Source organism: Peromyscus leucopus, chromosome 17, assembly GCF_004664715.2.
Source record: "Peromyscus leucopus breed LL Stock chromosome 17, UCI_PerLeu_2.1, whole genome shotgun sequence".
Taxonomy (NCBI): Eukaryota; Metazoa; Chordata; class Mammalia; order Rodentia; family Cricetidae; genus Peromyscus; species Peromyscus leucopus.
The window spans coordinates 1,290,912-1,317,008 of NC_051077.1; the positions used below are offsets into that span (position 1 = coordinate 1,290,912).

Consider the following 26,097-nt stretch of genomic DNA (forward strand, 5'->3'; position numbering starts at 1 on the left):
TACCCATGGAGTGTGCTATGTCACACCGACGAGAAAACCTGCAGCTGTTATGTGTCCTGGAGAAGATGAGTGTTCTCCTGTCTGCATCCAGGGTTCCTAGAGGAGCATGGGGAGGAAGGGGGTATCCTTCTGAGAGTCTCGGGACTCACCCCAAGACTGCCTGGTTCTGGGACCTCAACTTCTCAGTGTCAGTGCTATCTGAAGCCTTGAGCAGAGGAGGATTATCTCCCGCTGTAAATGGTGGACTAGCGAGCAGGATTTCACACTCGGCAATGATGTGGCCTCTGCATGCATCCCTTGGCTCCCCTGCCGGTTATAACAGAAGATCTGATGTGCACCTGTGAGCAGTAGTCATGTGTGGATATTTCAGGGAGGCCCTGCAATGTGTTCTCTGGGGACACAGGGTGTCCCTATCAGTTTTCAGAGCAGCTTAGGAAAAAGCAAGCATTCGTCTGTCAAGATTCGAGTGTTAGGGCTGGGATTCAGTGTGGGAGCACATACCAAAGACGGGTCCCAAGTTCATTTCCAGCATCAGCGCTTTACTGATGTCTTGGCAATTAGATGTGACCATCAAAGGACATGCTTCTAAAGAAGCATCATGGTGGCAAAGACCTGGAGCTACTGTTCTTTTGTGCCTCTAGAACCACAAGAAACTCTTCCAAATGGGCCATCTATCTCTGTGTAGGTATTTGCTACTGAATTGTCCTGGACTAATTTTTAAACAAACGTCATGAGTCCTTGCTGAGGCAGCTTTTTATGTGTTTTACATTCTGTAAACATGTCCATAGTTGGCTCAGATACTTGGACACACAAAAATCTTCCATAATTTTAAGTGAAGGAGTATTCAGCTAAGCCCATCAGAGGACAGTGCCGTAAGGCTTGTCCACCATGAACTGCAAAAAGAGCAAAATGCCACGGGAAACTAATGACGAGAAGAGAGCGGATAAAACAAAAGTGATTTTCCAAAGAGTAACAGGGCTGCCAGGAGCTGCTGAACCAGGTTGTTCCATTAGGACAAGAAGGGAGCTGGTGTGAGTCCAGCCAGCACATGCTCCAAGCCCAGCCTCTGGCGGAAGCTGAAGTGGGCACATCAGAGGTCAAACGTGTGAGATTGGGGATCGTGCAGGGCAGCCCTTCCTGAAGCTGAGGAGGAAGTGTGTGTTAGTTCCTTTTGTACCACTGAGCACAGTACCTGGGCAGGAAGACCTGGTCCAGGTCAGTTCACAGCAGCCAGAGCAGGAGAGGGAACCTGTTCACATCATAGAGAACAGGAAGTGGAAGCCAGCCTCCATCCTTCCAAAGCCTGCTCTTGGTGATCTGCTTTCCCCAGGTAGGGCTCCTATTGTAAAGGTTTCACAGCCTCCCACAACAGTGCCACCAGATGGGGACCAGGCATTCCACACGTGAGCCTGAGAGGGCTTTCTCAGACCCAAACCATGACACATTGTTTTCCTGACTTGTGAGCCTCGGTTTTGCAAGGGTGCCTTGTTTTCTGTGCCCTGAAGACATGATCTCCTGCATCCCCATCCTGTTTGGCCTCCCCAGCCCCAGGTCCTGGCTGCTAGCCTGTAGGACGTGCTGAATAAGAGGCCAGGCTTTTGTTTGGGGCTTTGTTCTGGTCTTGAAACCGCACGACAGTTTCTGGGAGAGCTGTATGCCCCATAAAAGGAATGAAACGGTACACTGGGGGAGAAATTGGCGGCCAGTAGTTGGCAGATCTAAATCTGCCTTTACTTCTGTGGACCAGGCCATCAGCAGCCATTACTTCCATCGGTGGAGATGAGGGGCTGGCTGCTTAGCAACACCTCTTCAGGGTACCACCTTGCAGAGATGAGCCTGAGATGGAGCTCAGAGGAAGTTCAGCTGTTTTGTTTCTGAGTAGAAAAAAAAAGTGAGAGTTGTTTTTTTAACGCAGAATATCATTGCTTACTCAAGACGACCAAATCCAATCACTAAAAAGAGGGTATAGGAGGAGAGACATCACAAGGCAATCACTGTAAGTTTTCCTGCTGGAGAAAAAAGGGTTTTAAACACTTGGCACTCAGTGAGAAAACACTTGTCTATAGCAGGTAGCCTTTCTGTGCCTCCGAAGCCCGGCAGGGCTCACACATCTTTGCCGCTGCTGCTGCTTCCCATCAGATAGTCTAGGTCAGTGGTTCTCAACCTCCCTAAGGCTGAGACCCTTGAACACAGTTCCTCATGGTGTGGAGCCCCCAACCATGAAACTATTTTCGTAGCTACTTCATAACTGTAATTGTGCTACTGTTATGAATCATAGTGTAAGGATCTGATATGCAGGATATCTGATATGCGACCCCTGTGAAAGGTTCATTCAACTGCAAAGGGGTCACGACCCACGGGCTGAGAACCACTGGTCTAGGTGGCTGTGCATCAGCCTCTGCCTTTATCATGTTGGCCTAAGACACAGACAATGAAAGAAGATCCCAAGATCAAGCTTCACTAAGAAAGAACTGGCAATCCCAGCACTCAGGAGGCTGAGGCAGGAGAGTTACAAGTTTGAGGAGAGTCTGGCTGGACTATCTAGTGAGATCTTGTACCAACATGGGGTGTGGCATGTTAGTCATCTTTACCAGTTCCCAAATTGATTTTAAACTTGAGTGCTGGGGCCTGAACCGTATGGTTTAGACGGAGCCTGGACCGTAATGGCGCTTTATCAGGTTTGGTGGAAGGAGAAGTCAGGAAGGTGTCTGGGGGCCTCCTACCCAAGGACAGATTATCCATAGCTCTTCAGAGACTGAACAGTGACTAGGATGAGTTGGTGCATACCAGTAATGTGTGAGGTTTCCAAGTGTTTCCCCAAACTCCTATCAAGCAGTCATACTATGTACAGTGATTAGGTTTGTCTTGGCCTACATGACGCCGTAAGCATGGCTGGGTCCTGGGAGGGATGGGAGAGGTTGGTGGTAAGACAGTTTCATGACTCCCGAGTGTAAAGACCTCTAGTCCAGTGGTCAACAAATGTCACAGGCAGCCCAGGCTATGGATACAATTCAGTGTGGCTGCCTCCAAACCAGCAACCATCCTTGTAAGTCGACTACAGTCTTTCAAAGACATCTCCTTCTGAAGATGTAAAGAAACTGAATGAGAAGGGGTCAGGAGCCTTGAGAGCACTGGGAGTATAAAAAGCCAGGATTACATGCTGTGACTCCTCGAAAGAAAGGAAGGGGTGGGTTTGTCCCCTAGCCCACCCTGACATCCTTCTGCAACCCAGGGTTCTGGTCCCTTGAGTGGCATCATCCTAAGGGTTCCTCACCCCCGTGACCCCAGGAACCAGTCCAGTCCTCAGGACAATTCCACCAGAAGAGAGGTCTTCTGTAAGTCTCCGGATGCTTTGTCACAACTAGTTGGAAAGGGATGAAGAAAACTGAAGAAGTTCTTGGGGGCCAGGGGGCGTCTCCCTGTAGCCTGGACTGTTAAGTCACCGAAAAGCCCCTCCAGCATGTACCCCACGCACATCCTCTGACCTCCCTGGTCCTCTGGTCTCCCTGGGTTATCTACTGTGTGATCTCAGGGGCACCGTTGGCACAGACTTCTAAGGACCTTGGCCTTTCATCTGCCTGGGGGTTGCTCCCGAGCAAAGGAAAATTGTCCATTAAGGGAAAGACCTAAGCATACGTGCAGAGGTCAGGCAGGCTCACCCAGCCTGGACATTTATGGTATGTGAGGGAGCTGCAGTTCCTGGCAGTGGCTTCCTCCCTGGGTGGAGATTTGGGTGAGAGGAAGTGCTGAATCATGGCAAGGTCAAGGTCAGGAAGGAGGCAGGCGAGACCTACTGCTGGACCTGCTCACAGGAGGAACAGTGATGTCACTGCCTAGAAGGCAGAACCCAGCGCAGACTGGGTCCAAGCCACAGACTCACACTACAGCTGTGAGGAGAATCCCCCAGACATAACCAAACGGACTCTCCTCCATCTGTGCCTTCCACACCAACTCCCCTAAAAGCACCGTGTCTTCTGCTTTGTGACATGGTGTCACCACAGTCCAGAAGTCTCTGTGCTGGGCTTCTTGGCTAGAATGTGACAACTCAAGCCCAAAGAATACCACCTTGGATCCACGAGCAATACCCGCCATATAGAAGGAACTGGACACGTGACTGGCATCAGTAAAGCAAGAAGTTCATCCAGACAATAGGGTCAGAGTCACCATGTCCCCTGTGCCGGTGTCTGTCTGTCTCGATGGCCTCCCGTGATGCTTGTTCTGTGTGGCTGAGTGTCTGGTTCAGGTGGAGTGTGAATGTTCCCCCTGGAACAATGCCAGGGACCTTGTGACTTGGGCTGCCTGGCTCTCGGACATTTGGGGATGTTCTTCGGGAGAAGACATTGGGAGTGGGGGTAACTGGTGGTGGTTTCCAGTGGGAAAGCAAGAATTCCGGCTTTGAAGGGATGGCAGCTTGGTAGGAGGGCACCAGACCAAACTGCTCTGAGAGCCCGGCTCCTCCCTCCCGAGCTGGAGGTGTTTGAAGTTTATCAGTTTCCTCTTGCTCCCAGGTCTGCGGCTGCCAGGGGTGACATTTCCTGGCTTTTGTGGGACTGTGGTACAGAGTCTGTTTTGAAAGGACAGGAACATAATAAAAACGGATATGAAAGAAGGGCCAGATGATATCACTTAGAGTATTTGAGGAAGCCCACTCTTGGATGTTTATAGACCCAGCATGTTAGTTGTTTGTGTTTGATAAGGGTACTTTGGATACATCCAGAGAACTGCTCAGTATTCAGGAATTTTTAGCGTGGGCTCATAGCAATACATAGAAAATAGGGGTGTTGGCTTGGGTCCCCAAAGACCCTGGCTTTTTTAGTTGACCTTAGGGACAGGTTCAGCAATTAAGCCACACAAACCATGCCTGAGCCAGCTCCCTTTTCTTAAAGGAAAAACCAAGAGGCCTATTTATTAGGGATAAATCAACATGCTAAATGTTTCTCAAAATCTTACCTCAGAGAAAACAGCAGTAAGGAGAACTTGGGATGAAGATACTACCTTTCTCATGGTAATTCCAGTAGCTATGTATAGACTCGTGAGTGTTAGATGTAGGCCATCGGATGAAGAATTAAATCATCCCCCGGTCTCCATAAACAGTAAGCTCTCTGGATAATGGAAATGTCACCTGCTCTGAGCTCTGGGCAAGGAATGGAGTGGCCTCACCCCTGAGTGAGTGGGAATAAACCAAGATCAAGGCTTGAACATGGAGGCCTCCCGCCTCAGCTAGCCCTGCCCAGACACTCTGGTGGGTTCTTCTCTTTCCAGGCTCATAGCAAGATGTTAGATTCTATGTGCCCTGCAGATGAGGAGACTGGAGGACAGCGGGTATTTCTTGCAGGGCCATTGGGCTGGCATACCTTCCTCCAAGTGTGGCCTGACTCACAGCAGACCGTATTCCTTGCTGTGAGATGGACCAACTGGACACCCCAGGCGGGGCAAAGACACCAGGCAGCTGGTGGCCCTGGAGGCCCCATCTGGATGCAGGGCCCCTCTTTGAGGACTTGGGGAAAGTCTCCTGTGTCCATGAACCAGTTCAGGAGAGTAGACAGAAATAGCTCCTGAAGTTCCGCAGCCCCGGTGCAGACCTTCTCAACACAGGCTCATTCCTGAGAACGTGCATTTCGACTCTGAACAAGCCTCATCAGCAGGGTCAGCAGACAAAGCTTGGCCTAAGCCAGCAGGGCCAACTCGGTGTATGGATAACATTGGGATCTCAGGGTGCATCCAGTGAACATTAAAATAAGCCAAGCCCTCTACAAGGAGGTGAGGGGGCAAAGAGAACAGGAATCAAAGGTGACTGTTGGGAGGGTGGCTGGGGAGATGGCCTAGTCAGTGCTAAATTCCTGTAATCCCAGTTCTGGCAAGGGGGAGACAGGAGAATCCCTGGTCCTCCCTAGACAGTCAGTCTAGCAGAATTGGTAAGGCAGGGAGAGACCCAGTCTCAAAACTTGTAGAGAGGGACTGAGAAAGACCTCACCATCCATCTCTGGCCTCCACGGGCACATGAACACGCACGCATGTGCACCTGCACATACAGGTACACACAAATGATCAGTGGGTGTCTGGGTGGACAATTCCTGCAGCAGCGGTAGCACGCCGCACACACTGGGCATGTCTGATGGGCACTCTCGCCCTGACCAACAGACCCACCCTCCTCCAGTTCAGAGTAGACTAACCACAGGCCTTCCAGCTTCGCGAGCTGACTGCTAAGGAGTATGAGGTCACACCAAAGGAATCCTGAGTCATTACTCATGTGTGAAGTCATACGCATGCCCTTCCAAACACCACCAGGGCTGGTGACCTTGGCCAGGCATACACAGGAGAAAAGGCAGAAACCACAGCTCAGGAGCCAGGCAAGCAAGCAGGTGCTTTCAACAGCTCCGCTCTCGTGTCAGAGTTCCACCGGCCCCAGGCCCCCCCCCCCTCGTGACATGGACAGGGTTTGCAAGGTGAAGCTACGCATATCAAAAGCGCAGCCTGCCCAGGCAGGGCCTCTACCATTCCTTACATGCCAATACAAACCAAGGCACTCCGTGCCTGGACCAGTCTCCGGTGCACGGAACAGAAATGTTATTGTACTGTGCGGAGCGTTGCTCAGTCTCTCCCGTTCTCCTCTTCTCAGATCTTTCGCAAAATGTATGGCCAGAGGGTAGTAAACCAAGCTCATCAGGTAGGCATATTTCTCAGGGAGAAAACAGCTTCAAGGATGGGTCCACTTCTCTTTTATGAGCAATGTGAAGTATTCACTTCAGACCTATATGCCAACACCAACATGCACATTTTTACTCCTGGCCAGAGAACACTAAGAACTGACATGCCGTATAAATAATTAGAATTTAGTGTAGGTAGGCTGTGAGGTAATGCCTCCATTAAATGGTGTCTTGGTAGACTGTGTCTCTCTGGCTGAACAGCCCATGTTCAGGATAACAAATATTTAAGAACATTTATTCTGGATCTAATATGTGACACTCCTGAGACATCTTCTACCTGTAATTACATCTCGAGCCTCTGGGATGAAGGCTGCACGATCCTGACTAGTCTCAACACTGAGGCAGACCAAGCATGCCTCAGGCTACAACATGACCACTGTCCACAGCCTGAACCGGGCATGTATCATGGGGGCCAGTTTCCTTCTCCACACCTACCCAGCGAGTGTGTGGCAAATTACATCACGGGCTGTCTGCTTTGTTAGAGAGCGTCTCTCTCTACTTCATCCTTGCTGACGGGCAGTCAGTAGGTAGCATCAGTTCATGTGTGGTGTCTTCTGTTCGGTCTGGCCCACATGAAGGCAGATTCACGGGAGCTGAAGTTGGATGTGACACATGTAGGTACATGTGATGTCAGGTCCTGGTGTTCTTTCTCTTGCCTTGGCCCGGACGACCACTGTCTCAGAGGGTCTTCTGCAGGCCCTCCCAGAGGTGCTGGGAATATTAGCTTTGTTCTCTTCTATGTTCCAGTCACCACCTTCCTCACGCCCCTTCTCTTACACGATGCCTGTGCTTTTCTTAACAGAGTGCTATTTTTAACTTATTATTGGGAGGTTACCGTGTCTTTTAAGCTCTGCTATTACTTTAATTGGGTTAATTTTATTAGAGCCCTAGTTACGAAGTCAGAGGGTAGGAGCATGCTCTGCCCAGCACTTTTCCCCATGTGCCTGGCGGGTTTTGCTGTGTGCAGTAGAAACGTGAATAGCTTTCAGATACAGTCATGTGGTGTGTTGTAGCAGAAATCCCGGCGCCTAAAAAGGACGGGTAGGGATGGAAAGTGAAGCCAGTGTGCTGATTTCCTTTTCCCCAGCATGAGTGGCTGTTCCGACGGAGTCTTGACTGCACACGGTGGTGGGGTGCGAAGGACATTCCAGGCTGGGGACGGGAACAGCGTGTACACGTCCTTTGGGGAAGACGCAGAGTCGGGGGTGTGCATGCTAGGTGCCTTTAAAACCCTTGACATTCCATCACTGTGGGAAAATATTTCAAGAAGTGCTCAGTTGGAGCTGAGAAAGGAAGGAGACGTTGAAAGTGGAGGAAGTGCAGAGCCAAGGTGGTAGGTGATAGGAGAGGTAAGGGCAGCCCGGAGACCAATAAGCGTGCAAGGATCTGAGTGGGTAAACATGGAGCAGGCTTTGTCTTGGGAGCAGTGTGTGAGGTGACTCCAAATTAAAGTACTTACCAGAAGTACTCACCAGCCAGATGTGGCGATAGGGAAGATGTGAACGGTACCAGTCTAAGAGATGGAGGGGACAGAAGGAGGTGGCCTTTCAAAACTTGGTCCATTGACAGACCCGACATAAAAACTTCTAGAAATCAGTAAAATGGCTTCAGATAGGAGGGACTGGTATCTGATCCTGTCGTTTTTGGCTATACATGCATACAACAGCGCCCCCAGGGTGCCTGGTGTGTATGGAAGATTTCAGAATAGTACCAGCTGTGTGACATCATCAGCAAGAGGGACCTTGGGACCAGTGGTTAGACCTGCCTCCCCGGTGTGCTGAGGACAGCAGCAGGAACTCTGCCTGCCTAGCCATGCTCCTGAGAACAGCAGGTTTGGGGTAAGGGGTTAAAAGGAGGGTGCAGTGGGATTTCCTTCCAGCAGGACCAAAGGACACAGTCTTGCCTGATGAGACTTTTCAGCTCAAGTTAGCCCTTGGAGGCAGGTAAACATGATACCACCACCCAGCCCCGTCCCCTTGCTCAGGTTGGAGTTTGGCCACCGAGTCACACATTTACCCACAATGCAATGAAAATAAATCTTTAGTTGCCTAAGCAATCGACCATGTTGCCATAGCAAGTATAAGGGGCAGGTAACAAGACGGATTTTAGGAAGTCAGCAGGAATTAGAAATCTAAGGGTGGGCTGGGGAGATGATTCAGCAGCTAAGAGCACTTGCTGCCCTTGCAGAGGACCTTGGTTCTGTTCCCATCACCCACACTGTGCAGTTCACAACCACTTGTAAGTTCAGGACCAGGAGATCTGACAGCCCTGGCCTCCGTAGGCACCTACAGTTGCATGCACATACCCCACACAAACATCATTAAAAAGCATAAAAATAAATAACCAGCGCTAGGCATGGTAGAGCACACCTTTAATTCCTGCACTCGGGGGCAGAGGCAGGCAGATTTCTGTGAGTCCGAGGCCGGTCTGGGCTACACAGGGAGCCCCAGACCAGCTAAGGTTACATAGTGAGACCCTGTCTCAAAACAGAACAAACCAAGAAAACAAACAAAAAAAGGAAGTCAATGGACAACAGCATTCAGATACTGGATGTGATGATGGGTTGGAGAGAAGGCTCAGCAATTGAGTGCGTACTGTTCTGAGCGAAGACCTGAGTGCCCAGCACCCATGTTTGGCAGTTCACAACTGCCTGCAACTCCAGGTCCAGGGAGTCCTCTGACCTCCATGGATACCTGTACCCATGGGCACACACTCCCACACATACACTCATGAATCCGTGGTAATTAAAGATAACAAAAATCAAATCAAAAGAAAATAGATGGTATGGAAATAAATGCAGGCATTTCATACTGCAGTCAGAGTGTCCCCTTGGGCCGCCTGCATTTCTGCCATTTTCCAGGCTCTGTGCTCGCTCTTTGCTCCATTCCATATTTTTTACTCTTTTGGGAGGGCCCGCCAGCTCCCAAATAAATCACACATGAAGTCTTACTCTTAATTATAAATGCCTGGCCTTGGCTTGGCTTGTTTCTTGCCAGCTTTTTTTTTTTTTTTTAACTTTTCCCTTCTAGCTTTTGCCTTTGGGCTTTTACATTTCTCTATCTCTGTATACCTTTCATTATTTCTTACTCAGTGGCTGGCTGTGTAGCTGAGTGGCTGGCCCCTGATGTCCTCCTCCTTCTCTAGCTACTTCTTTCTCCTCTCATATTTCTCCTTCTATGTATTCTCTCTGCCTCCCAGCCCCACCTATCCTTTCTCCTGCCTTGCTATTGGCCGTTCAGCTCTTTATTAGACCATCAGGTGTTTTAGACAGGCACAGTAACACAGCTTCACAGGGTTAAGCAAATGCAACATAAACAAAAGTAACACACCTTAAAATGATATTCTACAATAGTTCCACTGCAGCTGGCCACACCTGTTTGGTCACCAGCTTTGGCTCCTGACTCCTCCCAGCAGCCTCTCCCCAGGTCCACTGTCTGGCTCTGCTGCTTAAGTTCCAACCTTCTGGATGAGATGACTCGAGATGAAGATCTCCAAATCCCTCACCCGGCACTTAATGGAGCCACACAGCAAAGGAGCCTCACCGCCGCCTTGTAGTGACCCAGCTGCTCTCCTAAGCAAGGGGAGGAGTGCTTCTGGACAGGAAGGAGGCTAGAGGCAGCTTGTCAGGCATCAGCGCCTGCATGGGCTTATCCCTGCCCACAGCAGCAGGGCAATGCGCCTTCCTACCTGTTAGAGAGGAGACACACTCAGGTGGGTTTTGCCTCCATAAGGGAAAGCATAAACAGGAAGCAGCCCAAGGCAGGATAAGCATGTGTGACAGGAAATGCCAAGTTCCCCTCTCCTCCCTATGCCCAAAGCCCGCTTGTCTCCACCTGCAGTCCCGCCCACCACACCTGAGATCATCTCTAGCCCTAGGCTAGGTGTTTTCTGAGGCAGTGTCTGGCTCTCACATCCTTGGCTGGGGCTCAGCTCTCATTCCTGCGTCTGCAGCCCCAGGCCCGTAAGCTAGGCTGTCTGTCTGATGTTAATGACCCTGGACTTGGACAGCTAAGAGTCTCTAAGAAGCCTTCAGTCAGTCCTCAGCTCCTGTGGGAGGGTGAGTGGCTGGCCTCAGCTTGGAGTTCAGCAAGGTTAGGGCGTTCTCCACAAAGACTGTCCTTTTCCATGTCACTCAGTCTCAGCAGCCCTACCCAGTGTGTGTGTCTGCCATTCCTCATGCTCAGGTCCACCAGCCCACCAGCCTTCCAGCTAGCCCTTGCTAGCCATTAGAATCAATGATGTAACTTGGGAGCCGTTCTGGAAGGCTCCTCTCCCATGTCAGGTTCCTGCTCTCAGCAACACCCCCACCACCAGCAATGGCATCTCATGTTGCCTTGTCAAAAGCAAATCAGGTTTGGAAAGCATCAGCCTGGAGTTGCCTTGGTGGCTGTGTAGCTGAAGCTGGCCCTAAATTCCTGACATTCCTGCCTCTACCTCCCAGAATGCATGTTGTTCCCCAGGACTCAGATGAGGCTTACAGATACGTTGCCATGGGGACAAGGATAGGAACAGGTGTGTTGCTCCACAGGTGCGCACCTGGGCCAGCACAGGTGCGCCCCTGTGGCCATGGCCGTCCTCCTAGAAACTCTGTAGCGCTCCATCCTCCTGCCTCTCTCGTTCTTCAGAACAGCCTGACCTCTCCCTTCCCCTTGAGACCTCCCATCCATGAATGCACAAGGCCAACAGTGGCCACACCACCCGGGAATTGGTGGCGAGCCATCCTTCCAGGCTGTCGGTCCCCCGGGTGAGCGGAGAACGCATTTCTGTCAGCATCTGCCTTGCTCCCGAGCTGGCAATGGTTTCAGGATGCTTCAGAGTGGCTGCACTCGACCCAGACGATGTTAAACAAAGGCAGAGAGCCGGGCTGGACCTCCAGGCCGCCCACTGTGTGCGCCGCCACGATTTGCGTTTCCTTTCCATATACCTTGTCTTGCTAATACCATGTTGGAATTATTTCCTTAATTTCTAAAGCTGCATGTGCGGAAATGGCTTATATTTCCTGTTTTGATAAACTAATAGAACTTTACTGGGAACCTTGTTCCCAAGTTGGCTCTCTCCCCTTAGCTGGCCTGCTGGTGGATTAAAGAGATTTTTAAAACGCCCAGCTTGACTGGAATTGTGACAAAAGATGGGCTTGTATAGAATGTGTTGCCTGCAAGAGGGGCCATGTTACCTTAGACAGAAAGACTTACCTTGTAGGTTGCTCAGACCCAGCCATTCACGACTCCTCTGCAGAGGAGGTGGGGTTGGATGGTGGGGGCGACCGGTGGTGAGATATCTCTAAGTTCCCTTCAAAGCGGCTCTTCTTGGCTGGACGTGTACCGGCTTAAAAGTACTTCCTTGGACAAGATGTTTCTTGGAACATGTGGAGGACAAAATATTCTTTGTTTTAGGACAGATGAGTTTTGTTCTTAGATCTTCATATAAATTTGAGTAATCATTATTTTTTTTATGTGCAAGTCAGAAACAATAGCCAGCATTTTCCCCTTTCACTCACATATGGTGTGCCAGCTTTAAATAGTCCTCACATCTGCAGGGACCTGGGTGCGTTTCTGTTGATTTATGCCCTTTCTGACCGTGGCCGGTCTGTACAAGTAGCTAGAGAGATTGCCCTAAGACCTCTAAATCCCCTGTGCGTTCTGTGTGTTCTGTTTTCTGGTATTCAAGTTCTTATTCAAAGATAACTTTCAGTGTCCTGAATATTAGTGCTGGTGTGTCTCCGAGAGGAGCTGAGTGACGTGTGACACTTGGGACTGAGCACACCCTTTCTACCAGGCAAGGAGGAACATCTTCCCGGCTGTCTAGTGGGACACTGTCCCTGCTGAAGGCAACGTGATACTTTGTCTGGTTGGTGCCCCTAAGCTGCTGGAACTGTGGGACCGGATGTGCTTTTAATCTGGCAGCTGCTAGCACCTATCTCTGTCCAACCCTGCCGCATTCCATTTATAGATGGTAGAACCAGAGAGCCAGCAGCTTGAGGCGTGACTTTGGAGCCTGAGAGGAGCCTGGTTCAGGAAGCTGGAGTCTGCCTTTCCTTACAAGGTGTTATGACTTCTGGTCTCCCCTAAGCAAACAGCTCACAACAACCCAGACCACGCATCCAGAGTGGTGTGTGTGTGTGGGGGGGGTTATCCAGGATGAACGTGATAAAGATGTGGAGAGGCTTAGATCTTTACAAAGTAATGGTGTCAAGATTAAGAAAGACTCCAAAGGGGGGGAAATCCCATTTTAAAAAAAAAAGTCAAGTGAGAAATGCTGCCTAGGGCTTGCCCTTTGTTCTAGAAACTTGCAGCCACGTGCAGGGTGATCAGAGTCCTCTACCAAATGCTGCTTAGCTTCACTTTTCTACCTGTGCTACGTGGTCCGGGTCAATCCAAGTCCTGTGACTTTCAGCCATTCAGCTGTGCTGGCTACCAAGTCAGGGTGGGGTAAAACTCAGCTGAGAGAGAAGAGCCCTAAAAGGTGGTATTTAAGAAGGCAGGTGACGGAAATTCATTTGCTACATTGATTGGAAATCCAGTGTCTGAGACCTGCGCTCCAAGATTCTCTCAACTCCCATAGGGGATGAGGAGGATTGAAGAAGTATTTCCTAGGATGCATAGATTCGGGGTCCACTTGGCCAGGGACTCCACTAACCCTGGAGGAGAGTCTTCTGCTCCAGCGAAGGGCCCACTCATTGATGATGAGATCAGCCATGTTGGGACTGGTGCAGCCATGGAAGGGTCCATTCCTCCATTAGCTGTTCTGGGCGCCTTTGCACACAAGGTCTGCATGCAAGTTGGACTTGAAAATGGTGTGAGGAGGAGGGCTGTGGCCATTGTCTGTCTGTCTGTCTGTCTGCATTTATTTATTTATTTATTTACTTATTATTTATTTATTTATTTATTCATTCATTTATTTATTATTTCAAGACAGTTTCTTTGTGTAGCCCTGGCTGTCCTAGAACTTGCTCTGTAGACCAGGCCTCCCAGATCAGCCTGCCTACCCGCCTTTGCCTCCCGAGGGCTGGGATTAAAGACATGTGCCACCCCCTCCTGGCGGCTGTGGCGGTTCTTATCTGTGTTCCCAACTGGCTCCAGATCCACACTCCGGGTCTCGGGGGCAGTGGGAGGACAGCTGTCGTTTAGAGGTGACCAATTTGGGGGACAGTCCCTGTCTCTAATCTGTTCTCCCTCTTCCCATTTATCCTGTGAAGCCACCTCCAGATCCCTCCTCAGCCTTACCCAGCATCTCCACCACTGTGCTACTCGGCCTTCTGAGGGCTGTGGAGATCTCTTCTCCTCTGGGCTGCCCACACAGTCTGCTCCTGGGAACTGTTGGCAGGCATATTCCCCACTTCGTGGCTCCTATGGGCACAGCCAGCCTCCTGCGTGTCTGTTATGGAAGCTACATGCAGCTCGGTCTCATGGCTCCAGACTTAACCTTACTTCCACATTCCTGGGGCTCCACAATACAGCATATGTCCAAAGCTGACGATGAGTGGGCATCAGTGTCCCCTCCCCCCACTTTGACAGCCACGTCCCCTCCCCTGGTCCGTGTGAGCGAGTGACTGAGCATGGTGAGCTAGGGTGCTTAAGTCTGAGTGAAGAATACGTGTGAACGAGTTTGTAATTGCATATGAATATGTGAGTGGGGGATGAGTGTGCATGAGCGTGTAAGTAAGTCCATGAGTGAGTCCATGGGTGAGAGAAGAGTGAGTGACCTTGTCAAGGGAAAGCTGGTGCTTGGCTCCAGCCATCCTTGCAGCATCCAGATAATTTGCAGCTGGAGTGCCAGGTAGTCTCTCACAGTACAGCCAGCCCACAAGACAGGCTCCTTACTGGTCCAAGAATCTCAAGGGAGGAGCAACTTCAGAGCAGACATAAACACGTGAGGCGGGTCTCAGGGATGGAGATCTTGTGGCCACTTCTGTGGATCACCTGTGTAACCACCAGCCTGAGTCGTTCTCACCGTGGGATTGGGAACTTCCTCTAAGCAGAGTCTGTCCAGCTCCCCTGAATGGATGTGTACCCTCCACAGCTCATGGTGAGCCTTTGGGAGCCCCACCTAGGAACTTCATCTCAGCCGCTTATTGGCCAGGTACTCCTGGGATCCTTGTTGTAACCTGTGGTTCTGTCAAAAGGGAAATGTAAAATGCTTGGAGAGGACTCAAAAAGCCATGTGGGGGAAATGCACTCTTGTGAAGATGGGAATAAAGTCCAGGATGGTCTCCATCCCTGAGATAGTGAGCAGGCTCCCAAGATGGTCAAGAGGGAAGAGCCCGCCATTTTTATTAAGTACTTGTTAAGCATTAGGATCATGATTTGACCTTGAATAATGCTGAGCAATGGAATAAAGACTCAGATTCAAAGCGTGGAGGGGTGGGGCTTGTGTGAGCTTTGGACGTTCCTTCTGAAGCAGGGGGTGGGGTCCAGGCACAGAGCCCACACAGAAGCTCCCCTCTGTTCTCATCCATAGTCTCAGGAAGGCACTCACCTCTTGAGAATGTTCCAGAGCCCCACTTCCTGTTGGGAGAATGCAGTCCAGAGTCCGGAGACATGTCCGGTCTCTAAGAGTCTGTCTGGAGCACATGCCCTGCCCCAATGTGTCAACATTTCTGTTGGTCCTAGCAACCCGACACTCCACTTGATGTCTCGAGGGCTCTTGTAGAGGCTGGAATGCACAAGAGAACCCCTGAAGGACAGGTGAGGTGGCCGGGAAGGCCATGGCAGAACTGGCCTGGTGTCTAAGGGGCCTCCTCCCAGTACTGTGTTTGGTTCCCACCTCATGAGATGGGGTACTCCAGCTGGTACTGCTCATTTCTACAGTTCAATCCAGGGACCACCCTAACCTTCAGACTAGAGAGCCTCTTGAATCAATTTGAAACCCTTTAAAATCATTTCAACCACTGATTTACAGATGGGGATCGAGCAAGTGGCTCTCAAATCGAAATTACAAATACCATGGGAAGCACCAGGTGGAGAATAGGAACATAGGTTTTCCCCTTTTAGACTGACACCTTCCCGTGCTTTCCAAACAACTACTGAGTGAATCATTGGTAAATGCAGGGCAACTGCCAAGGTATCTGTCTAGTCAGATCACAGTCACATGTAGTAAGACATGAGTGTGGCGGCCCAGCCAGACTCGTGCCTCGGCACCCTTTCTAGGAAACCGACAGTTCAGTGTGTACCTTGTTTGTAGAAATCCCACCTTCAAAACCTGGACTTGATGAGCCACAGTGGAGATACACACTGAAGCCACAAAGAACTGGTAAAAACACAGATGTGTATGTATTTTAAAGGCACACTGATTTTATATATGTTTACTTTTACACCGTGGACCTCCTGTTGTTTTATTACCTCAAAAAGAGCTCCAGGGGAATTGCTTCCTAAAAGACTCAAGAATGTTGGGCTTTGTTGGAATTCACCGGACAGTAGATTAGGTAGAGAATTATTATCAGGGTTCCAACTGCGGGGCTGTGGAGTGAGGCCTTGCTCGAAAATGCTCAGCCAACAAGAAAACTTTTATGTCTGAACAAAAAGAGCCTGAGGGCTTGCAGATCCCCAAGGTGAACTGTGGCCAGAGGGTGCTGAGTCAGACACCTACGGTGGCCTGCACACTCAGTGCAGCATGGACATGAAACCCGGGCTGTGTAAGACATGTGAAGGTCCATGGCGGTACCATGGGCATCTCCACCGGGAGACATAGAAGGATAGGCACCCAGAAGGCAGGCTTGTGTGGTGAGACTTACATCTCCCAGTGACCTTCTAAGTCTTTGAGGCTTAACCCAGAGTGAAAACTCAGCGGTAGGGCTGGTGAGATGTAGCTCATCAGGTAACGCACTTGCTGAGTCCAGTCCCTGGAATCCACATAATGGAAGGAGACAGCCACCTCCTGTGTCCACTAACCTCCCCGTGTGCACTGGCCCAACTCACGGGGACACAGAAATGTGTAAGTGTGTAAGTAAGTTTTAATTCTGTGGTTAAAACCTTTTGACGGGGAGGGATTCTGTCATCTACTGGGCCCACTTGCCTAAAGTTTGGCTGAGTGAATGATAGGAGCTAACTGTGTCTACCGTACACAATTACGAGGTCCCTTGGGTGTAACTGCCAACGTCTGGGCTCTGTGAGTTGGATGGCATCAGAGTGTGGCCAAGATGGAACAGACGGAGTTCCTGCTCTGTCCTGCTCCAGCATGGGGAAGGGCTGCACTAGCCCATCTGTGGGGGGCGGTGTGGGGACCACAGCTGGTATTGACTAGTAAAACGGGAGTCAACTTACTTACCGTTTCCTGTGTTCTGTGGGCATGGTCTGAAAGGGAAAGGCGAGGCTCCTGGTCACGTGACCCAGGCTCTGCAGCCTTCATTCATCAGACATGTTGGGATAGAGAGGAGGAGGCCAAAAAACAACCCCAGGCCCTGGAGGCTCAAGAAGCTAGCAGCTAACCAGTCCAGCACTTAGGAAAGGCTCATTCCTCGGCTTCTCCTCTTTGCCACAAAGAGCATGGGGTGGTGGTGGTCAGCTTTCCTGCCCATGCACCCCATCTGAGTTGCAGGTGCTGTCGGGGTATCATGCTGACAGGTGTGTTGGCGAGCTCTACCTCCTCACAAGCCCCTCCTTCATCCGCCTCATCCATATTCCTTGGTAGGAGTTGGAGTGTCATGCCAGCCCCTCCCCATGGGTCACTTGCCTTCAAAGTGTGCCCTGAATCTCCAGACCACTGAGGATCTGCCTCCTGGGCCCTGGGATTCTGCTTCCCTGCCCAGCCCTGGGTCTGAGGGACGTTTCCTCTGACCCTCAAGCGGGGGCTCCTGGCTCAGCATCTGGAGGCAGCAGGTTTTTCCAGAACGTTGTTGCCTGCAGAGTGCGTGTATGTGTTGTGCCAGCAGCAAGCCCTTGTGCCCCCGTGAGCTGCCGGGACAAGGTCGTACCTTTGTCTCACTCGCGGCAACACGCATGCCGCAGTGGCGTGGGACGTGGCCCGCAGTGAGACGGCGCATGCTCAGGACATCACGGGATGGGGACTCTGTACCTTCCGTGCGGTTTTGCGTTGAACCCACGTCTGTTCTAAGCCGGGCTTGTGGACCATTTTGGACGACGGCTTGATGATGTTAGCGAAGAAAGGACTCGCAGCGGGTTGCGATGCCACTCGTAAGTAAACTCTGTCTTCTGTCTGGTTTCTGCAGGGGGTGAAGAAGTCGGATGTGCCGTGCGGAGGCAGAGACTGCAGCGGCGGCTGCCAGTGCTTCCCCGAGAAAGGAGCACGGGTAAGTCACAGCCTAGTATTTCTTGATGCGGTTTGAAAGTGCCTTAAGTTACCCATTTCGATCGCGCTGTACAACCGGTTCCCTTTCATTGTGCAGTACGTCACAAAATGAGCTCCATTTGAATCACTCTCCTTTCCGATTTCTCATGGTGATGAGTATACACCAACACAGATGTCGCTAGGTAGCCACAGGGGGTGGGAGGGGGCCTTGGCTCCAGAGTCGCTGGGGACCCAAACCGGAGATGTTTAGGGAGGAACCATAGAGAACTCTGGTACTGTTCAGTGCAGGCACAAGATTGTTTAAGATTAATTTGTATGTGTGTGTGACTAATACAGCGATATCCTAGACTCATGTTTTATATATGCAAATGTTTTATAAGCGTGCTATGTTATATATATATATATATAATGATTACCCCAGTAATGCAGTGGGGTGTGTGCAAACTTGAGAGCTTTGAGAGCTTTTGGAATTGCACCACAGACAGGAATCCTGTGAAATCTCTCACGCCCTGAGTGTGCTTGATGAGGGTCATTTCCCAGACAAGCAAGAAGGTCACCGCCATGCAGCAAGTTTAACATCTCCCTTCAGTCTCCGGGCGATTGTTTTTGCTCTGTTGCCTTTAAAACTGGTGCTTTGCTTTTAGGGTTAATTTTTAAATGTTTTATTTTTTGTCTTATGGGTATGAGTGTTTGCATGCATGTATGTATGTGCACTGCCTGTGTGCAGTGCTCACAGAGGCCAGACGTGGGCATCACATCTCCTAGAACGGGCGTTACAGACAGCTGTGAGCCCTGTGTGCTGGGCCTGAACCCTGGGTCCTCTGTCAGAGCGGCACATGCTCTTTACCACTGAGCCATCTCTCCGGAAAGATAGACTTTCTGGTACATACAGTGATAAGCTACTGCATACCTTTTAAAAAGGTGTATGTGCATCCTGTTCTTCACTAGGCAACATGTATTTTTTTGACAGTATCACATTGTCTGCAAAGTGCTGTGACCTCACCCCCCTACTGTCCTCTCTCACCCCCCACTGCCCTTCTCACCCCCCACTGTCCTCTCACCCCCCTACTGTCCTCTCTCACCCCCACTGCCCTCCTCACCCCCCCACTGCCCTCCTCACCCCCACTGCCCTTCTCACCCCCCACTGCCCTTCTCACCCCCCCACTGCCCTCCTCACCCCCCACTGCCCTCCTCACCCCCACTGCCCTCCTCACCCCCCACTGCCCTTCTCACCCCCCCACTGCCCTTCTCACTCCCCACTGCCCTCCTCACCCCCCACTGCCCTTCTCACCCCCCCACTGCCTCCTCACCCCCCACTGCCCTTCTCTCCCCCCACTGCCCTCTCTCACCCCCCCACTGCCCTTCTCACCCCCCCACTGCCCTTCTCACCCCCACTGCCCTCTCTCACCCCCCCACTGCTCTTCTTACCCCCCACTGCCCTTCTCACCCCCCACTGCCCTCTCTCACCCCCACTGCCCTTCTTACCCCCACTGCCCTTCTCACCCCCCCACTGCCCTCTCTCACCCCCCCACTGCCCTCTCTCACCCCCCACTGTCCTTCTCACCCCCCACTGCCCTCCTCACCCCCACTGTCCTTCTCACCCCCCCACTGCCCTTCTCACCCCCCACTGTCCTCTCTCCCCCCCTGCCCTTCTCACCCCCGACTCACACTTTCCACCCCCTTATCAATCCCCCCACCCACCCTCACATCCCTCCTCTCTCTTCCTCTCCCTGTCTTTTGCCGGCACCATACAGGCTCATTATTTTGTGAACCATACATTTTTAAATTCATAGCTTCAACGTTGGACATTTCAGTATGTTATAGACTGAAAAAGAAAACACTTACGCTTTGTTTTCAGACACGTTTGGCACTGATGGATTTTTGAAATGAATTTAGACTCTCTTTAACAATTAACATAACCCAGACTGTCAACTATTTCTTCAGATCTTATATGACGTTATTAAACTATATTTTAAAGAGAGATGCTCTTTTTCACTGGGGTGGAGCTCAGTGTTGGCTCATGGGCTTAGCATCCACAAGGTCCTAGGCTTGGCCCCCAACCCAGTTTGCATGCGTGGGGCTGTGGAGAGTGGTGGTCCACACAGGGCCACCCTGTGTCGGCTGCATCCCTCTTCCTGGGACCCACGCCCCGCCCACCTCCACTCTGCTTCACCAGTTCAGCTGGGCAGCAGCCGAGCATGCTTGACCTGCAGTTGTCAATCACAGTGGCCCTTGACACGCCCCCCCTCCCGCCGTGAGCTCCACTCAGGTCCATTCCTAAGTCAGCATTGAGGGCAGCTAGCTGTTCCTGTTCCTCTCCTACAGCACGGCCCTTGTGGTTGGGGACCACACCGATTCCATGTTGCATCTCCACTCCTGTAGACCCACACACACAAGGTCCTGCAAAAGGTCTTGATGACAAGGACTCTCTTTCCAGATGTGATGGTCTTTGCTGACCTGGATGGCTGATCACTGTGTGGTTGACAAAGATCACAGCTGAAGTCCCCACGCCCCTCACTGTGTGCACAAGAAGCCCCAATTCTGAAGGCAGTGAGGCTTAGTTTAAGTTAATGGATTCTCTACTTGAACTGAGTGTATCTTTTAGGGACTGTTAGCTGAAGGTCATTTGTCAACATTTTAAAAGGAAGACATATATAGTAGATATAGATATATGCCCTTTTTGTTTAGTTTGTCTATTTTGAGACAGGGTCCCGCTGTGTATTCCCGGCTGGCCTGGAACTCTCTATGTAGACCAGGAAGGCCTTAAACTCATAGCGATCCTCCTGCCTCTGCCTCCCAAGTACTAGAATTAAAGATGTGCACCACCACACCAGGCCTCATTTCTTTATATTTAACTCCCGGGTCCTTGCTGTTGGTTTTGCCAAGGCTGAGATGATCTATGAGGGATGAAGGTGCCCGAACACAGGCCCAGGCTCCCTGGGCTCAGACTGACTCAGCCTTATATGGACACGAAGCAGGTCCATTGGTGCTGTGCAGAAATCTAGATCTCTCCAGAACCTACCAGGGGAGATGGAGTTAGACCCCATGGGGACACGGCATGCTGCCTCCTGGGACAAGCCAGCCCCAGCCAGAGCCTGAGCCCAAGGAGCAGCTACTGCTTGTCATTCCTCATGTGTTGTGATTATCCAGAGCAGAGCCCGCAGATGAAAGGTTTGCACAGTGCCTCTCTGGGGACTTGGTTCTCCCTAAAGACCACGAATACTGTGTGAGCAGAGACTGCGTGGCAGCGTGCTGTCGGGTTCCGCGCAAGCTCTTCTTAGAGGTTCCAGGAAGGAGTCTCTAGGGGTTCCTGGAATTTCGGGAGTCCGCATCACAGCGACCGAGGTCCTGTCATTTCCCAATGTCCCTCACGAAATAAGCACCTGGGTCTGGGTTCACTGTGGCCTCCTAAAGTGACAAACTGACTCTTCCCTTCGCTTGACCAGTCTGGACATCAGAACTTAGCCTGGACTGGCTTTCCTCCCACGGTCAGGCAGATTGTCAAGACAGGGGAAATGATACCCACCATGGGGCTTCACCTCAGTGTTTCCTCTCAGTATTCCATGCTCACGTGGCCAGTCACATTTCAGGGTACACTCCCATGCTTGATTCTAGCTTGATTCTATCTCATCCTTGTACCTGTGAGGGGACAGAAAGATGCCTTAAGGCTACAGGCTCAGTCAGCACACAAGATGTTAATCTTGTACATCGCAGAGTAAAACAGACTGACAGAGAGCCTGCTAATGATACTACGTGCCTTACCAAAGATGCCACCAGGCGCTTCACCAAAGATAATTTCTTCCCGGGCCAACTGACTGTGTTCACCTCAAACAATGATGATGGTTTAGAACCTGTTTCTGTGTTATAAACCAGGTATACGCGCGCAGACAGGATATTCATAACATAGTCACCCACACATATTTCTGCAGAAGGCAGGGCTACTTCGGCACTGCTTTGGGTTCAATAATATTTTTCTTCAATAATGTAACTGTAAAAATAGCATCAGGGCGGAGTCTGCGGCCCGGAGAGCCTGTGTGCGGTGTGTTCTTTCCCACAGCTTCCCCTGGGGTCATTCACCATACATTTTCCCCACGGTGCTATTGTAGCTGCCACAGCCTCCCTGCAGGCTGTGCTCTGCTAACTCAGCCTTATATGGACATGGTACCCTCGTTACTGTGTTCTCGCCATGGTGACAGCCAACAGCAGAAACTCTGTCACTGGATAACTTCTGGACTCCAAGGAGAAATCACAAATGCACTGTGGTCCAGTTCCAAGAGAAAGCTCAAGTTACAAAGTGAATGGGCTGGTATAAAATGCACAGAGCACAGCTCTCCACCCTCTGGGCCGAGCTGCAGGGAGGGGGCCATTGCTTCCCACAAGCAGAACCACCAACCCCTAGAAAATTCCAGTGAGCCGCAGGATTCGGGTAGGAAGAGGCAGGAACTGTGGCAGAGCCCTCTCTCCCCGTCACTCCCTGGCCAGAGCCAGGAGCAGCAGAGCCGGGTCTAACCTTCCTCTTCCCGTGATCACGACACACAGAACTCTGACAGATGGTTTAGGGCCTCCTAACCTGTCCTCTCTCCTTACACACTGGGCAGCCAGAGGCAGCTCAGTGGAAAACACGGAGTGAATCCTGTCACAGGATGATGTCCAAAGCCACAGCGTCACCACGGTCTAACAGGTGAAGACAGCTTTGCCCATGTTCCACTCCTCTCCAAGGCTGGTCTAGAGCAGTGGTTCTCAACCTTCCTAACGCTAAGACCCTATAATACAGTTCTTCATGTTGCACACTCGGCACACCCAGCAGAAGTCACCTGCAGAGTTTCAGATGGTCATCACAGGGAAGGGCAGAAAACGGTCCCTATGACTTGTGTCTACATGTGGCTCTCACCCACTTCAGAAACCAGGGGTTGGTATTACTGGGACTTGGGAGTACAGGCGATCTAACATCCCTAAGAGCAGATTTTCATGGGGACCAGATATGTATCAGCCATGTTCCCTTAAAGTGCATATGATGCTGGGCATTGAGAATCACATTTTGTTGGTGTCCGTTGCATTAAGGAAGAGCCCCAGCTTCCTCTGCATGTGGGATTCTACACTTCAGCACTCATGGGATTCCACTCCAGCTGCTGTAAGCAAGGCCTTTGTCTAGGGGCAAAGTGAGCAGAAGATGGTGTCCCCAATGTCAAAGGGTGTTGGGTGTGTCTCGAGGATAAAGTCAGGGTGCCCACAGAGGACCCGAGCAAAGGACAGTTGGGGAAATGAAGTTGGAAGAAGAGGAAGGACTATCCAAGCCTGGGGATGTGACAAGCTCTAGGAAGCTTCCTTGAAGAAGTTGCTTAGCTGAATCAGGGTCACAGCCTTTGAAGGGAAGCGGCTGAGGCCAGTATTTTAAGCTCCATTCAAATCTGTGTCCAGTTTGAGTCTAAGAAAAAGCTGTGAAAGGCCGGGCGGTGATGGCACACACCTTTAATCCCAGCACTCGGGAGGCACAGCCAGGCAGATCTCTGTGAGTTCGAGGCCAGCCTGGTCTACAGAGTGAGTTCCAGGACAGGCGCCAAAGCTACACAGAGAAACCCTGTCTCAAGAAAGAGAGAGAGAGACAGAGACAGAGACAGAGACACAGAGACAGAGAGAGACAGAGAGAGATCGAGCACTGTGAAAGCCCTGAAGCCTAGCTCCAGCACAGGGAATGGGTTACACATGGCGGTCATAGACCAGCATGGACAAGACATCTGTCCGCTTGATGGATGCTTCCTGCACACCCTTCATGTGTCGGGCAACACTGAGGAACCAAAACCACCCAAGCACACTGAGCCGGCCACGTCCCCTCATAGGCCAGTGTGCACATTGCTGGAATGTGCACTCTGAAAAGGCCTTTCCTTCCAACGCGTTTCCTTAGCAGTGTCCAGGTGGTGGTGTAAGTGCCAGAAACGTGCTCCCAAGCAGGGGAGACAAATGTTAGGTTTGACTTTAATTGATAAATTCAAGTGAAAGAGATGTGCAGGCCTAGGGGCTCTGAGGGTCACCTGTGTCCTCACGGTCAAGTCTGGTGAGGAGAGGAGGGAGGGAGCGTCAGGAGAGGGAGGAACAGTGAACTTAGTCAGTGTGTAAGAATATCCTGGATAGTAAATCCTAGGGAAGAATGGAACAATAGAAAGCCAGAGTTTCCTGCACGTTAGACCGGGGTTCGTGATCTGTTGAGCTCATATCTTTACAAAAAGATGTGATCTCAAAAGTAAATAGGCCAAGGCCCAGCCTGTGTAGAATGCAAACCCATGAGCTGTCAATCAGCCCATAAAGGAAGTTCCTGGGGGGTTAGGGTCGCTTGGCTCTCTGCCTCTCTCCAAGGTCTCTTTTTTTTTTTTTTTTTAATGTGCATTTGTGTTTTGCCTGCATGTATGTCTGTGTGAGGGTGTAGGGTCCCCTAGAACTGGAGTTACAGACAGCTGTGAGCTGCCATGTAAGTGCTAGGAATTAAACCCAGTTCAATTCTGGAAGGGCCGGCAGTGCCCTTAACCACCGAGCCATCTCTCTCCAGTCCCTGTCCAAGGCCTTTTAGCAACATCAGTCTTCTTGCTTTTCCAATATGAGGCTCTAGGTGTCGCTCTGATGAGATCCCCATCTGTCAAATGGCTTCCATACAGGTAACTGGTGGTCCACCCACCTCCAACCCACGGGGACTCTTCTTTTGAGCAACAGGGATTGTGAACAGCTGTTGAGATGAGTTAATCTTGCTACAAGGGAAGGTCACTGTTTCACATAACGCCCTCGACGGCATCCTAATGTGACGGTGTTTAACGTCAGAAGACGATGGAAACAGTATTTGTTTTTAGGATTTGAGAGTCAGAAAAGGCTAGCGTGGAGCTCCATCCAAGAGGGAAAAGTACAGCCAGGCATGGTGGCACACACCTATAACCCCAGCATCGGGGGATGGAGACAGGAGGAGCAGGAGTTCAAGGGCAGCCTGGGTTACAAGAAGAACAAGTGCATTGCTGGAAGACAAAATGACGGCACAGCCTCCCTGAACAGTCACAGAGCTCCACTGGAGGAAGAATGAACCAGTCAGAACCGGTCAGCAGATAGTGTGCCTGGACCCGGGTGTGGCTGAGTAACAACACATGCCTGGCACACACAGACCCCATGGTTCTGCTACCCTCCCCACACATACACACACAAAAGAAAGAATGCATTTCCATTATCCCTGAAGCCACCGTTCTCTTTACCTGGACCGTGATAAGCTTTACTCCAGATTTTGCTCTTATCAGTCAAATGCATTAATAAGGGGAAATGGGGAAATCTTTAGTGCGAGTTCATTGGCCTTAACAGAAGTTATTCTCATCACGGCTGTTTACTGGAGCAGCCAGTGCCTGATTAAACAACGGACGGACGGTGACGCAGGACAAAGACAGGGCTATGTGCAGTGACAGACAGATACTCTGATATGGTGGGGGTGGTCCCCAAGAATTGCAGTCTTTCTGTATGTTATTTACCCTCACCTCTTTCTGATGAACTCTGTATACGCCTATGTCCTGAAAACACATTAGCAGCCTTCCTCACATTCTCTCGTGATAAAAATTAAACATCTCGACTCCTGACATGGCTAAGTACAGGCGGCTGATTCGGAGCCACACCCACTTAGCATCCTTCCTGAGTCCCACGGCCCTGGAGATCCAGAGAGAGCCCTTGTCTCTCTTCAGAGCCACAGATGCCCTCTGGACCACTGGATTGACAGCAGAACAAGCCAACCCTAGAGAAGGACTTGTCTAACTCAGAGGAGGCAGCAAAGTGAAGAGAAAAGTTAGCCCCTTTGCTCCTATTTCCTGGTGGCAGGGTTGTCTGGAAAACGGGATAGAAAGTAGACATTGATTCAGATGTTGTAGGGCGTAGAAATGGCCCAGCAGCTGGTGCAGGTGGGGAAGACCCATCTGAGAGTTCAGAGCACTCTTCCTCAGGGAGGCACATCCCTATGGTCCACCAAGAACAGCGCTGGTCTCCAATGGTTCCCACAGGCTGCTGCGGCTGACTGCAGTAAAAGGAAGGAAGCCTCTTGTGAGCCAGACAAGAGCTCTGGCCTCAGACGGCTTCCCTTCCCCGCCTCCTGATGGAATGTTTTGACAAGTTGGGCATTAAGGCATTTTCCCCA

General features: G+C 50.9%; 1 protein-coding gene across 2 annotated transcripts in view; it reads left to right on the plus strand.

Annotated features, from left to right (window-relative positions):
- The window catches only part of Col4a2 (collagen type IV alpha 2 chain), a 142,061-nt gene that overhangs the window by 23,255 nt on the left and 92,709 nt on the right, over window positions 1-26,097 (plus strand). For both annotated transcript variants that reach the window (XM_028872301.2, XM_028872300.2), the window contains exon 4: window positions 17,872-17,952. In XM_028872301.2, coding sequence (XP_028728134.1) covers window positions 17,872-17,952 — 81 coding nt within the window. The remainder of the gene's footprint in view (window positions 1-17,871; window positions 17,953-26,097) is intronic.